This window comes from Daphnia pulex, chromosome 7 (genome assembly GCF_021134715.1).
Source record: "Daphnia pulex isolate KAP4 chromosome 7, ASM2113471v1".
Taxonomy (NCBI): Eukaryota; Metazoa; Arthropoda; class Branchiopoda; order Diplostraca; family Daphniidae; genus Daphnia; species Daphnia pulex.
Window position 1 is genome coordinate 4,747,905 of NC_060023.1, and position 15,726 is coordinate 4,763,630.

Here is a 15,726-nt window from a genome sequence, read left to right on the forward strand (position 1 = left end):
TATTTTTTAAAAAACAAAAAGTTTTCGTGATCACTATCATTTTCATGTGGGTGGATATTCGGTCTCGGTTATTGTTGTGAGGTCCAGCTGCCAAACATATCCATGTCCAACATTCTATGTGACAGTTTCTTGTTCTTTATAGTTAAAAAAAAATCATCATCATCAAAGAAGGATATTACATATATTTTCATTAAAAGGTAATATTTTGTTTGTAAAATTAATGTTCCATAATTAGTGTTCTATGCCCATAGAACACCTTGGTCGTTTTTGCAGAATGCTTCCTTTTTTGTTGAAAAATGCCTTAGTTCTATTTCTGCCTTTACAAATTCAATCCAAAGAAAGTTTGTCGGTTCCTCTTTTCATTTTTAAATTACATTTTTCATTGAAAATTGTCAACATGATTCTAAAAAACATTATAGCTAAGTTATCTATTACTAACAAAGAGAAAAATAATTTGCTTATTGAGAAGTTCAATGCGGGAGACACTTGTCGTGCGTATGGGTTATTTAAGATCGACTTCCCAAATTGCACTCCGGCAGATTGGATGAGATGCCCTGTAGAAAGAAGAAAAAAATACGTCATTTTGAGTAGATTGAAACTTAAAGAATTTCAAGAAAACGTTGAGAATCGTGAAAATATTGACTCTCAAAAGAGAAAGATCAATATTGAAAACAAGGAATCAAGGAAAAAACAAAAGATTTGTCACTTTTGAAGTCCAAGCAGAGCTCTTCATTTTCTAGTTTAGTTAGAATCCACTGCCTATTCTCTTGATCGATCTAGTTGTAATAATATGTTTCGTGCAATCAATTTATCAGGCAGAAACTTAAAAAAGCTGATGCACCATTGGATGACAGCATGGATGATTTCATTGTAACTCGCCCACTGGGGGCAGAAAGGTGAGAAATTGTTATACCATAATTATAAGAAACAAACAAATGTTTACAATTTTCAAGGAAAGCAGCTGAAAGTAACACTGCATCAGTTTACAGTGTTGATGATCAACAGCAAAGTAAATTAGTCCAAAATAAACTAAGCTTAATTCAGACCAAAAGTGAAAGTGAATTGCTGGAATCAAATGGAACTTCTACTTTGCTGCAGAGTGCTTCAGAGAAAAATGATACACATGTTTTATTTACAAATACTCCTCCAAGTGAAAAACAATAACTGCTTCAACATGGAAATCTCGGAACATCATGGAAAGATAGTGAACAATTATCTCCAAGACTGTTCATTTGAGAACTTTGATTCGACTCGAACTATCCACACACACTTGTCCAGACTCTACACCAAGTGCTTTGGCTTTCCCCCAAGTGTTTTTTGACATTCAACTCGTTCTACTACTCTGTGCTCGTTTCGATTTGAATCGATCCTACGACAGCCCAAGTGCCGCAGCAAACTCCTAATCGTTTCGTTGTTTTTGCCGATGGACAGCGAACTTCACTCACACCAGCGTCCGTCAGTGGACTCATCCAACTCTCATTATTCCAAGGCAGCAGGTAAGCATGAGTGGCCACATTTCTCCAACTTCCACTTCGACTAGTCAAACAGCGAACAAAGTTTAATGATTGCAACTTTGTTTCTTTCTTAAATTAAAGGTTTTGCTGCCGTATGTGATGTTGCTACGCCTCTATCGACTCCACCACACACACCCACTTCATCCGAGTTGAGCAAACACAGTTTCAAATTTGAGCAACAACAGTCTAGCCCCACCGGCCAACACCACCGCTTGTCGCCATCCAGCAGCCACAGAGCCATGGAAGCCGCCGCTAAATCTTTCCCATTTTTCCTGCCATTCGGTCTGACCGGCTTGGCTGGTATGCCATTGCCGGCTGGTATGTCTCATCTGGCAGTTCATCAATACGGAATAAACATGCGAGAGCCGTCGGCTTTCCGACCTGTCGCATGCCCACCCAACCGCTCATCAGAAGCGGCCGCCACCTTTTCTACTCCGGCAAATATGGGTCCATCCGTACCTGCTGGATCACCGGCGGAAGCCAACAACTCTTCTTCGGCTCGTTCTCCATCGGTCGAATCTGATTTAGCTCGTGATTACTCCATGAAGAAGCGACCGGCTCCTTGTGACTCGTTCAGTTCAAAAGATCAAGGACCTGTTGCTCTTCCTCAGCCAGGCCGTCAACAGGCTTTCCTGCCACCTCATCACAACCCACAAGCCATGCTTGAAGCTGCCGCTATGCTCCAAGGCCTACAGTCGCGCATCGACTTGGCCCAGTTGGCCGCTCATGCAGCCAAGAACGCGAAACAGCAACAAGACGGTGGAGTGAATTCCGGACCGGCTCCAGCTAACAACGGACAACAGGATGCCTCCTCCGCTGCTCAACAAGCCGCTCTTCGTGGTCTTCAAAACTATTACGGACTCCAGAACATCCCTCTATTGATGGGCCCACGGCTCCGTGCCAGTAACCTCCCGCCTTTTTACCCTGGACAGTATGATCCTCGTCTCTTCCGTGGACCCGGCCGCGCATCTCGACCCAAGAAGCAATTCATCTGCAAGTTCTGCAATCGCCAGTTCACCAAATCCTACAATTTGCTCATCCACGAGCGGACTCACACCGACGAACGGCCATACTCTTGCGACATTTGCGGCAAGGCCTTCCGTCGTCAGGATCATCTCCGTGACCACCGGTAATTTCAAAATTTCTTATTTCTCAATTTTTTGTTTTTTTTTTTTTTTTTAATGACCCAGTTCTGGTGCATTTTTGAAAGTCTAAAACTCGTAAACTAACGTCTCCTTTTCCCTCTTGTGTTTGACAGTTAAATCCACTCGAAAGAAAAGCCGTTCAAATACGCCGACTGCGGCAAAGGTTTCTGCCAATCACGGACGCTGGCCGTCCATCGCATTTTGCACTTGGAAGAGTCGCCGCACAAGTGCCCAGTCTGCGCTCGCAGCTTCAACCAGCGCTAGAACCTCAAAACCCATTTGTCATCGGGCGGATTTACTATTTGTAAATTATAAAAATGTAAATGTAAAATTATTGACGCGTGTACAGTGGGTGGCGTTGCTATGTAATGATAAAGAATTTATATTTTAATTTTTTTTAATGTCAAATCTCATTTCTTAATTTACCTAATTTTACAATAACTTTATCAGAGAAAAGTGATACTTTTAAGTCAGTTTTTTTTATTATTTTGTAAATTACAGCATTGGACATAGCTTACTAAAAACAACGGCGATAGAAAAGACTTCTGCTTGAATTTGGAAATTTGGTATAGATTTAGAATCAAATAACCGTTTGAACATTTTGAATTTTATAGTTCATAACTGAACAGTATATCAATTTGTTTTTCATGTTGACACAGAGCGTTGTCAAACTGCCTAATGTAAATAAGTTTTGTTGGACCCTCCAATTCTACTTGGATATTCCCAACTGTTTAGTTCCGTCAACTCGTTTGTCTTGGACTTACCTTGTTTGGGCAAGTAGTTGTCTTATTATTTTAACTATATCATCCTCCTGTAGTCGGAGTTTTCCAACCAACTGCGAAATTCCTTTCCAAAGTCGATGACATTCTTCTTTGCCTGTAAAAAGCTGCATAATTTAGAGGATGAAAGAATTAAACTACACTCGCACGCGCTTTCCCTGGCATCAGCTGGAATAGCTCACTGAGGTGGGAGGGTTCCATGGCATTCCGCTAGGAGCGCCACGCACAGAGAAAGACTAATGTGAAAAGACAAAAAATATTTATCATCATGGACTACTTTAACTAAAGGACGGGACTCTTCGCCTATCTCGCCGTGTTAAAGCTAGTAGGGTGGGGTTTGTTCAGGAGATAATTAATTGAAAACATCAATAAATGCAGTTTTTTTCGCTGATTCCAACTGTGTTTATAAATCTTAGTAAAAAAAACTAATTAATAAGGTATTCTTATTTTACTTTCAGGAGTAGGGGTAAAAAGACAAAACACCGGTGCCATCTAGCAGCCAAGCACCCTAAGCTCTCAAGAATATATGCCACAAGGTAAAAGAGAGTTAGGCAGCTATGTGAAAGCAATAGAGATAAGAGAGTGGTGTCTCTTTCTCTTGGTATGCACGAATGGGCAGACTTCCAAAAGCTTAGGAGGTTTGGTTCCTAGATGGCACCGGTGTTTTGTCTTTTTTCAAATTTTCCGTAAAGTAATTTGCAATATCTCTATAACCGTACATTTAAGGTATAGGGACATTAGGTAACACAATACATATTTTTAAATTTTGATTCCGATTCTCCCGGAAAAATTTTTACATGGCCGACATAGGAAAGGCCGAAGAGTCCCGTCCTTTAGTTAAAGTAGTCCATGATATCATGCACCTCAGCAAGCTTGGCTGCTTGGTTGTTCAAGTTTTCAAACGTCTTAAAAAAGGCTTCTTGCCTTTATTATTAATTATTATTCTGTCAGCATCTGGTTTATTTTTAATTTTGCCAACGTGCTTTGTCGTGGGTTGTTCCACAGGATATCAAACAAAGAGAAAACGCCAATATTCAGGGCCCCCAAGAATGGCACAAATTTTGTCTTATGGCAAAAATCCATCGCAAGGATGAACCAAAAGTTTTCCAGAAAGGACTTTGTTTGTGCCAAACATTTTAAAGAGGAATATATAAGAAAAACAAGAACGATTTTAAATACAGCTCATCCATTGAAGGTTTGGAAGTTGGCTTAAGCGAAGCTGAGGTGCACGATGTATTTTTTTGTTTTTTTCGCATTAGCTCTTCGCTTAAAAGCTGAAATGACAAAAAAAATTGTTTGCTGACTTTTGCGGGGGAAATTTTTAAAGTTATTGAGTAATAAAAAATCGCTATCATAACATGTGAAATATCTCCCAACCAAAAAAGAACCTGATTCAAATTTTTAAATGATAAAGTAGACATTAAAAGCATTCCGCTGTAAAAAATTGAAAGAAGTCCCTATGGCCTGTCATTTCAATTTTTTAAGTTGAAAACATCAATTTCGAGAAAAAACGCTTTTTTGGACTTTTAAAATTAAATAATAATACTTTAAACTTATGCTACAAGTCTGAAATTTCGACCAAACATTAACAAGGTATGTTCACTTTTAGATTAAATTTCATAAACCTGTGTTTATTTTAACTTAACTTTTTGTCAAATCAAATTGGATCATTTTCCACTATTTTTATTTCGCGCCAGCAAGTGGTGCAACGTTCTATTTTGTCGCGCCTGCTTTTAAAAATTAGTTCAGTCTTATGACAACATGTTCTAAATGATATATCAGCCAAGCAACTCATTCAAATGTGCTAAAAATTTTTTTTTGAAATTATATGGTAAATTCGACTTTTAACAAATTCAAACCTTCGGGCAAGGCGGACGCGCCACTTTTTCCAAAATCTCTCTAGGAATATATATATTTTTTTATTATGAAACGGAAAACCCTAGTAGTGATGAAATTCGTGAGATGTTCGCCGCAGTCTTTGGTCGTTTTGATAAGGAATCACCCTGCATAGCAATTATATTTCAGATCATGCATGACGAGGAAAACTATGGGGCTAACTTGAATAGAAACATCGCGTTTACACGTGTACTATTACAACTCTTAGCTAATATATATCAAGCAGAATTGATTACTTACTCCTGACAAGTCAATGTCTGAAGAATGATGCTTTCAAAGTGATTCCACAGAACAGTTGCAATAACAGCGGGCACCGTTTCTGAAAAATGATTTAAAAGTCGGAGGCAAAATTCACTGGCATCCTGCTGCCCGCCCTCTCCAAAAGTCACGTTTAAAAGATGCAGATTTTGTATGAACCGACTACAAATAAGAGGAAAGAAATTTTGAAAGTTTAAGTTTTAGGACGGAAATCTTTAAAAATTTTGGCCGACAACTATCATGACCTTTAAAATACTAACAACACTACCCATGAAAGTCATCCACCAACTCTTCCTCCTCTTCGTCTTCACTATTCCGCATCAATTTGACGAACAAGTAAAATAGATTGGGCAGTGGCGCACTAACGTCGACAAGACTTGTTTCAAGATCGAAACAAAAGTCTTCCGGTGAATACAGAGATCGTAGAATGGAGTTCACGTAGCAACAATTATTAATGTTGCGGTACCTTAAATTAGCAAAAAATATGTAGAAAAAAAAGGAAGAGGGAGAGAAAGAGTAACAGACGGAAATAGCGAGAAAAAGAGAGTTAAAAATAAACTTGAGCCGTTTTCCACCTGTTTCACTTGGTCAGCTATTCAAATAACTCACCCACACGGGTCAGTCGTCGCCGATGACGGTGAAGCAATTCCGTCCACACAAAACTGTAAATAATAATATTGGCACCACACGGTGCTACATCGTGGTAGAAATGCAGGTAAAACTACGTCCATCGCCATCTGATATCGGCACGTCGAGTGCAGAGGACCAATGAGGTCCATTATTGACGTTTTCGGGTGCGGCGAACAGCGGATGCAGCACCATCACTCTGCGTCAAACAAAAATCGTTAAAAAACACAATCACGATCCTGACGTATACTCGAGGGTTTTTCTTTCTTGTTTATAGGAGTTGGACGAGGAGAGTGATCAATAGTTTCCAGCGAATAGCGCATGAAACGCGATGGAAGGATTCAAAACGGACGCCCCCGTTGCGGTCTTAATCGATACGCCTGACGGCCAAGTCAAAACAATTAATAACTGGCCACCGGTTTTTTTAATAGAATTATTTTCTTTAAGGGCAGTTTAGAGTGGAGGGGACATTTAAATTTGTGATTAAAAAATGATTTCATTTGTCTGTTTGTGTGTTTGTGGTTTCGGGAATATTGGAAGCGAGTTAAACAATATGAATCAAGAACCCAAACTATTTTTGTACTGGATCAATACTTCATAAATGAGTTGGGAGGGCATTGACGAGATAGAAATGGGCGGATGCGAATGGCTTTAATAGACAAAATACAAATGGATGGAAAAAAGTCCCGAAATTGTTAATTCACGCGGAAATAAGAGATGGCATTATTATTCCCATCATCACTCCGGTAGATGACTCGTCAAAACTAGCGTCTACCGGTATCGACAACAGCCTCAACATTTCTTTAAAAAGGAATATTCTCGTAATAGTCTCACGCTAAACCCCCCCTCCCCAAATTTCCCGCAAGAAAAGGAATGGCGTATTCTTTTCTTCGGCCCCTTTTTCGTTGAGCTTGAGGAGGCCAGCACGCAAGTCCTCCAATCGCTGCCTTAAATCATGATTAAACCTGTGGGTTTCTATTTTTGCCAAAGAACGAGGGGTAAAACCTCCTTCACGATTTCTTGGATTTTGAGATCAGATTTATACGGTAAAGAAAGCCCAAGCCTTTTGAGGTTCCAGTAGAAGGTTATTTACCCCAGTAGAACAAACAATCCAATGTTTGTCGTCGCATTTAAAATCGTGCGTAAATTCACTTTATATTGCCGTTCAAAAATCACATCTTTTTTAAACGAAATAGGAACATTTGGATCAAAAGCAGTTTTTATTTTTTCTGACGACATCGTAATCGTTCAGCTTATTTCCATACAATCTAAAGAAGGGGAATCGGTTTCGATTTGCCGTTATTTGTTTTGAAACATTGGATACTGTACCACTGCAAAAATGGTAGCTGGGCTACACGAAAGGTTTCCTCCATCACCTTTTCATACTTTGAACATCGTTGATCTGGTTGTGACTGGCAAACAACAAATGATGTTTCTCCCCTACCACTACCTCAACACAATATAAAACTTTTAGTAGATTATTTCAATTTTTAAATTGTAAGAGAGTTTTCAAATGTGAGATATATATCATATCTCACATTTATGTTCAGTATACTAAAATAAACATCAAAATCAACAAAACCAAATAGTAAAAAGTGCAAGGGTAACTTCTTCGGCGTCCCATTTTCAACATAAGCCAATTTTTATTTCCTTTTTTTAAAGCAGCGTTATAATAAATCTGAGATAATCTATTTTTGACGAGTTAGGAGAACTATCAAGAACTAAATCAATGTTTTTTTTCTATAGTTTATATAGTTTAATCAGGCCATTTAGAAGGGTGGTAGGGTAACGACATTTTTTAAAAATTCTGAATCCACAAAGGACATTCCACCTCAACCCTCATTACATTTCCCCTGTGAATTGAAAATAAGAATCTGATTTTAAGGTAGCTGAAACTTTTATTGGAACAAAATCATAATAATCGCACGGCTAAATTACAGAGAATAACACAGCAACGCTCATCGCACAAAGCTTAAGTGATCAAACTAATATCACGGCTAACTATATAGCAGAAAAATTATGAAAGTAAAAAAGCCATTTTCGATTTCGTCATTGGAAAAGCACCAGACATTTGTTAAGTAAAAGGTTACCCAACGGCTCTACGTTTGTCAGAGAGCATTGTATCAGCTTACATTATTAATGATGGGCTCCGGTATTTAGGCGAATTACTCATATTTATGAGGAGATATAAATATCATTGACGATCAATTACTTCAAGTAAAAAATCTCATCAATCCGATAATGGTGCAGGAAAGTCATGGACATCGTGAACACATACAGACGTTGAATCACTTCCACTAAATTATTACCATTCCAATTGTTTGGTCAGGGGTATGGAGAGAAGGTTCCCAAGCACAATGTCACATTTCATTTATTTTGTGTAACTTTCTACTTGTTGTTTTCAAATTTTTAACTTATTTGTAGTTTCCAGAACTTGCAGTTTTAGTTTTGGATAGTTTAGAACAAATAAATTAGATCTCTATAACATCCTTTATAATATCTCATCTGCGAAGCATTTATCAAATGATATTTGTCTAAATTTTAACAAATGTCATCAAATGTTCTTAAAAATTCCATTTTCTATAAAGCGATAATGAGTGAGTGAGTATTAATGAATTATTGTACTTCTTGTAAATCAATTTTACTATATGTTTATTGCTTAAAAACGTGGGCATTACATTCGCCAGACAATAAGCTCCATCGATCAATTTCGATTCCTATTAAAATAACAATCTATATTATGCATTGCGTCCGTAGAATTTCCCTTTACTACCCGTACCAGCAGTAGCAGTATTCAAGTAATCAATCTTATTCCTTGTTACTTAAGTATTACTCGAATTTCTATTAAAAAATTCTTTTAAAATGAACAGAAACTTCGACTCCAATTTCAACAAAAAGCCTGACGAGTCTGGAGGTTGTTCTGATTGCGGGAAGTAAGGGTGCGTTTTATGGTGAACTTGTGGTTGAGCAGCTCAACTATTTTATTTAAAATAAAATGATTTTTTTGTTGGTTGAGTAGAAAATTTTAGTTCCACTACTAGATTAACCATAAAATGACAATTGATCTGAACTACCAGAACGCTCTTCCGCTTTCCCCACCTTTTCTTGAACGTCAACCGGAAATCAAATTTTATTTGCAATTATGTCATCTAAATTTCCTTTTTATGCTACATAAATATTTTAACATTAAAAAATATATTTTGGTATTTAAAAACTAACAATTGTTAAGTTATAAATTAAATTTCTAATTTTTTTTGAATGGTTAACTGCACTAAACGAAAAATAGACGTCAATTTTACATTATCTAGCCTTAATTGAAAAGTCCATTGTTGAAATGTTTCTTTCTTTTCTTCTTTCCATTGTTGAAATGTTTCTATCAAGATGCTTAAAGAGTGTTTGCTGACAAGTTTGGAAGAACCGAGTCCACTGTTTATCATGTTATTGGCATGGTTAGCCAGTTCTTCTTTGATAAACAGTCTTACTTTATTACGATGCCCAAAACACAAAGAGAAATCAAATGTACTGAAGCTGAGTTTCAAAGAAGAACTGGAATCACAAGGGTTATAGGGTTATAGAAATGTTTCTATAAAGATGCTTTAAGAGTGTTTGCTGACAAGTTTGGAAGAACCGAGTCCACTGTTTATCATGTTATTGGCATGGTTAGCCAGTTCTTCTTTGATCAACAGTCTTACTTTATTACGATGCCCAGAACACAAAGAGAAATCAAATGTACTGAAGCTGAGTTTCAAAGAAGAAGTGGAATCACAGGGGTTATAGGAGCTATTAATAAGAGTCATTGGCGTTTAACCCGAAAAAATAGAACATGAAATCTTATCAAATTGACTGCAGTATAGCAATTTTGTTCTGATGGCAATTGTCAAAGCTGATCGTCAGTTCAGTTACATTTTCGTTGTATTGCCAGGAAAGAATAATGACTCTTGTATTTGGATACCCTTCAGAAAAACCTTCAGTCAAATTGTAATGCGTATTTTGATTATCGAAAATATCACAAAATTGGTGATTCTGCTTTTCTTCTACTGAAGTGGTGTATTGTTCCTTACAAACAAACAGACGGAGAAGCACCTTTATCCAGATAGAGAAAAATATTTCATTACAAGTTATCAAGCACAAGGATTTTTGTAGAGCAGGCTTATGTGACTTGAAGATTCGATTTAGAAGAACTCAAGATTTGCATCAATCCATCCATCGAGCAGTAAATATAGTAGTAACCTCCTGTGTAATACACAACATTTGTATTAAAAATGGTGATCTTGAAATTGATGGAAATGGTGCAAATTGCAATGTGAATTCCGAAAGATTTCCTGATCCAACTATAGGTTCTTTGAACGAAGGTATTATAAAACGAGACTTCATTTGTGGGAGAATAAAAACACCATTTAACCATAGATTGCGGTTTTTTCACTAAATTCTTGTTTTCCCTTCTTGGATAAAAAAAACCTGAAACAAAACTACACTTCGTTGTCTCTGTGGAAAAATCTTTGTTTTTCTTTACTGAAGAATGCAGACCGTTACATCAAGGGCTCTACATAAACAATAACTGATAGCTTAAAAGAACATTAACAAAGCAAAAACGTACAGAACAAAACGAACATCTTTAAATGCCAGAGAAGCAAATAAGCTGTAAATCTAGTCTATTCTTTATTTTTGGCCATTTTTGTTCCGTAAAGACTTGAAGAAAGTTGTTTCTAAATAGGACAGTATCTTCATGACGCTTCTGCTTGATTCAGATTCAGCATGTCTCTTTTTGTTCTCCCCCCTCTCGGCAGTCCGCTCATATTTGCTGATCATAATAATTTCAATAACCTTTGCAACGTTTGTTACTTTGCTAACTTTGGGTTTCTTCGTCTTGGTAAAACTATCGTTGAAGTCTGGCTCGTCTTCATTATCCGAAAATCGAATTTGTATAACGTGGTCTTTGCCCTTAGACTTTGGAGTCTGACTTGGGTCAACATAACATTCGGTTGCTTCTGGATTACTCAGGGGCAGATTTTCTTTGCTTACTAAAAAAAGGAAAAAAAAAGAATAAGGTCAATGTTATCATTTCACATAAAGTACCAGGATCAGTTTCTTTCTTTGCATTTTTCCTCAATTGAGTTGGATTTTGCTTCACCAGAGATGAATCACCAACATATTCTGGGTACGTTGCATTTCCTTTTCCTATATGATTCAAACACAGAAATTCACATTTAACTTGCTCGTACAAACTTTGACTAAAACTAGATACATAGAATTTTATCTATCTCATCAAAGAATTGGGGCTTGCAATCAAGAACATCGTCCTCTCAACTTGTTAATTAGGCTAAAAGAACATACTTCTTGTATTCTTTGTTAAGATCGTTTCATTTCTGTTGGGCTGACTTACCTTTTTGATCTAATATGATGGCAATCCTTTGCCACAGGGAATTTCCTAAGGAATTTTTGTCTTAGTGTCACACAGTCTGAATCAAAACTCTCCTACGAGCTCTGCAAGGGTGGAAATAAATTATTGTAGAGAACATATATAAAATGTAACTATTACAATTTAGCATACATAAATACTCAAGAAAACTGCTGTAGCTTCTGCATTAATCCTCAGGTGAGTAGTGGATCTTACATTATTCCATCAAATTTTAACGTTTCTACTGGGTAATTTGTCTTTTTTCGTAGGAGACACCAGCGAACTAGACGTTGAACTGTTATCACTTGTATGGAATTTAAGCAATTCTTCCGCGGTTTTTGCTTTTTTCCTGGTTGTTTTGAAACATTCTTAGCCCTCTTAGGTGACTTTTTATTCATTGTGAATATTGTCAAGATTTCAAAGACGTGATTACTGCTAGTCAACTTGGCCTCCGATGAACGTTCAATACATCTTTAACATGCTATCGTCAGCTTAAGGGCGTACCCCACTCCCTGATTGGTTTGTCATCATCACATGACAAACCCCCTTTCCCCACGTATTTTCGTTTCCTTCGCCATTTTTATTTTGAATTCGTCGATGTGTATTGTTTTCAAAAAGTAAACAATAGTTTTCATTTGTTAATTGTTGATTGTTAGTGTTAATTTCCATGAGGATTAGTGGAATAAAGGATAGGGTATTTTCTATAATGTTTAAGCTCATATTGGAAATCGTAAAAATTTTTTTCTTTTTTGAACAGGTGGCTGACTTAAGACAGTAATTCCCAAGTCATTATTTTTATAACAATACCAAACTCAAGCGAACCAACCTTTCACACCTTTGTGTCAGGGGCAAAAGCAGCTGCCCTCCTTGCCACAGAGCAAGGGCAAGGACGTTGGAAGTTGTAGTCGATGCAGTGGAATCTTTATCACCTAGTTCAACGGATAACATTATGTGCCAAGCAATCCTGCAGGCTTAACAAAAGTCATATTTATCAAGCTGATGTTTGTTCCATTACTACAAGCAGGACTAATGCTACAGGTCCGTAACGAATCCCGCTGCAGAGAAAAGTGTGAATGCCGAAGCGAACCGAGAGCACACGTAAAGGAGCTTCAATCACGAAGAATTCTTTCCCAGGTATAGCTGATGTGGTTTTTAGCAGGCTTCCTAACTGATCAAATTGATGTCGCCACTACAGGCAGGATTAATGCTTCAAGACGGTCAAAAGCAAATCCCAGAAAAAATGGTGGTTCTAAATTTAAACATGCCCCAGTTATACCCACTGCCTCAGCTTTACCCACTGCCTCAGCTTTACCCACTGCCTCAGCTTTACCCACTGGCGACGGAAACTAAAATACGTAAAGAAAGAGGGTTTTGTCACGTGATGATGACTAGATTTTATAGATTTAATTCCCGTTAAAAAAATTCTCTCTCAAAAGCACAATCATAGCGGTGCAAACGTAGATGAGAATTTTGAATCGGTTTTTCTCATTAGCAAAAAATGGAATACCGAAACATTGCTTTGCTAAATAATTTGACATCTACATTGTATTCTTTCAATAGCTTCTGAAACTCATTTCACGATAAGCCACCATGAAAAATATGTGAAATATCAACAAGACTAAAATTTGAAAAACCATGTGTTTTCAGGATTTCAATACGCCATATGTTCGACACAAATTGGAAATAATAATAAAAAAAACACATATAGATAAAATGCACTTACTCGTGATCTAGAACACTTTCAACTTCAAATTCGTCCCCAGTATTTCATTCAGTATTGCTTTTTGGTGGAGTATTCATATCATGATGCGGGAAAAAACAACAAAAATCAAATAGAACAACATAAACAATAGGTTCATATTGAAAAGAACAGTATCCCGCAAAAAAATCTGAACACAGCTCTTTTTCAAAAGCCCAGTTCAATGTATATTTTTTGTTTTTAACTTTGAAGACTTCATATTATCTGAAAAATTAATTGTTTTAAATAGCATTTGTTAGAATTAAGAAAAGAAATGCCAAAACATTTTTTTAAATAAATAAAGAGACCAAGGTGTTCGGATTTTTTTTCAGGATACTGAACAACACAAACAATAGGTACAAAGTGATTTATTTTCAATTAAATTTTTTTCTAACCTGTGCAGAATACCCGACGGAAAGAACACTTTTCTAGTCAATTAATTTTAGGAAGAACTCGTGCTTTAAAATTATCCTATTAATATCTATTTAAACCTGATCCCAATAAATACTATCTAAAACTGTGTTTCGTAATATTTTCTTTGTAATTATTAATATCCAAAAATTGTATTGACTACAACACTCAATTGTTTAACAATCAATTAGGATATGTACCTTCATCGGCGTCTCCTCGTTTTGGCGTAACCATTTTTCCTAGTAGTGTAGCATAGGAATCACTCAATTTGAGTCCACAGAAGACATACTTTCTTTTCAAAAGAGCAGCCATCATTCATCCCTTTTTGTTTCCAGGTAAGACCATATTAAGAATACAGATAAAATGATTATGGAAGCCTACATAGAAAGGGTTAAACCTGTTCCATATTTGTGAAATGTTCTGACTAGCATTCATCATATAAGCCCCCTTGTCGATGGATGGCTGTTTGTTTACTCTATGTAACCTTTTCTTTTGTGCAGATCCGAGGCCTGAGTCATCCATCACAACCACATGACATGCGCCACTTTTGCTTGAGCTGGCATACCTGCCAGCAATTTTTCGTTTTGGTCTCCCTTTGGAAAAGTCGCCATTGCTTTCGTGGTTAAGCAAAATTGATATTTTTAATTTTTTTGCCTTGCTGTTCAGTATTCACGATCTACTGTTTTCTCTCTTAGTGTCGAGAGTCAAGTTTGACAGTGAGTTACTCATTTTAAATATGAGACACAAATTTATTTTTGTCCCTTAGATTTATATGTCCCCTGAAGAGATCGCCCTTGCGATGCAAATGAATGGATCCACAGCTGAAGATCTGCTGGTGCAAGAACATGCCAGGACGACAACCAATTCCTTAGAGCAAGTTTCGTTTTGCAGGGAAGTTTTAAACATCCTTGATTGGAAATTTCCCAGTTACTCAAAGAATTCTTCGGCCTCATACAAGCTTTTGTGTTCGATCCTGCACAATGCAACCAAATTCAAAGGGGTAATATTGAATATTTATTTATGTAAGCTCTTCTATTTGTACTGTATTTTGTACTATTTGTACTAAACTGTACAAAATGTAGCTGATCCAATTGATAGTAGTGTCTACGTGAGGACTGAGGAGTGGGGACTGGCTCCTTTTTGAAAAGTTTCTCCACTGGTAACGCAAGAATCGATCTGCTGTTTTCGTTCCTAAGAGTGAGTCACTCATGTAATATTAATGAGACTCAAATTTTAAGTTTTTTTCTGCATCTTAGATGTATTTGTCCCCTGAAGAGATTGCCCTTGCGATGCAAATGAATGGTACAAGTGCTGAATATGTGTTGGTGCAAGAGCATCTGGCAGAACCCAGAACAACAACACATTTATTGGAGCAAGTATCGTCTTGCAGGGAAGTCTTAAACATCCTTGACTGGAAGTTTCCCACACATAAGAATTCCTCGGCTTCATACAAGCTTTTGTGTTCCATCCTGCACAACCCAACAAAATTCAAAGGGGTAATGTTGAATATTTATTTATGTAAGCTCTTCTATTTTAACAATTTCAATTATCCTACAGGAAACCCCCATATCAGAAGGGGAATGGGATTTGGTGAAGACCAGAATGATCGCCAAACAAAAGTCAATCAAGAGATTGCAATATACTAAAGGAAAGAAAAGTCCCAGTACCGTCAAATCTTTAAAAACACTCAAGAAAAAACGAAAGAAGAACAAAAGAGGAACCCGTAGTATCAAGCCGGTCAAGAACAGTGTGGACACAGTCATTGAAGAAGTTGAATGGGTTATGTTGAATAATCAACAGGCTAGATTGGATAATTTAATGCGCATTCTGTATTTACCCACTTTTAAAAATTTGTTGACACTGAAAAAACACAAACACACACGTTAGGTTACATTTTATGTTACATATTTTACACCACTGGTTATAAAATTTAAAAATTTAAAATAAATAATAATGTCAC

At 36.9% G+C, this 15,726-nt stretch overlaps 1 protein-coding gene across 1 annotated transcript; it reads left to right on the forward strand.

Annotated features, from left to right (window-relative positions):
* The first annotated feature begins 1,399 nt into the window (after nucleotides 1-1,399).
* Nucleotides 1,400-2,647, forward strand: LOC124197810 (protein bowel-like). The gene is made up of 2 exons (XM_046593356.1): nucleotides 1,400-1,496; nucleotides 1,596-2,647. Exons 1-2 carry the CDS (start codon nucleotides 1,424-1,426, stop codon nucleotides 2,645-2,647), a joined length of 1,125 nt encoding a protein of 374 aa, XP_046449312.1. The 5' UTR covers nucleotides 1,400-1,423.
* Nucleotides 2,648-15,726: the final 13,079 nt, after the last annotated feature.

What these genes read in the sequence shown, in the direction of transcription:
- LOC124197810 (XM_046593356.1), top strand. Translation starts at nt 1,424, where the DNA reads ATGGACAGCGAACTTCACTCACACCAGCGTCCGTCAGTGGACTCATCC. An exon ending in TCATTATTCCAAGGCAGCAG is followed by an intron (nt 1,497 to 1,595) that starts GTAAGCATGAGT and finishes CTTAAATTAAAG; the next exon opens with GTTTTGCTGCCGTATGTGAT.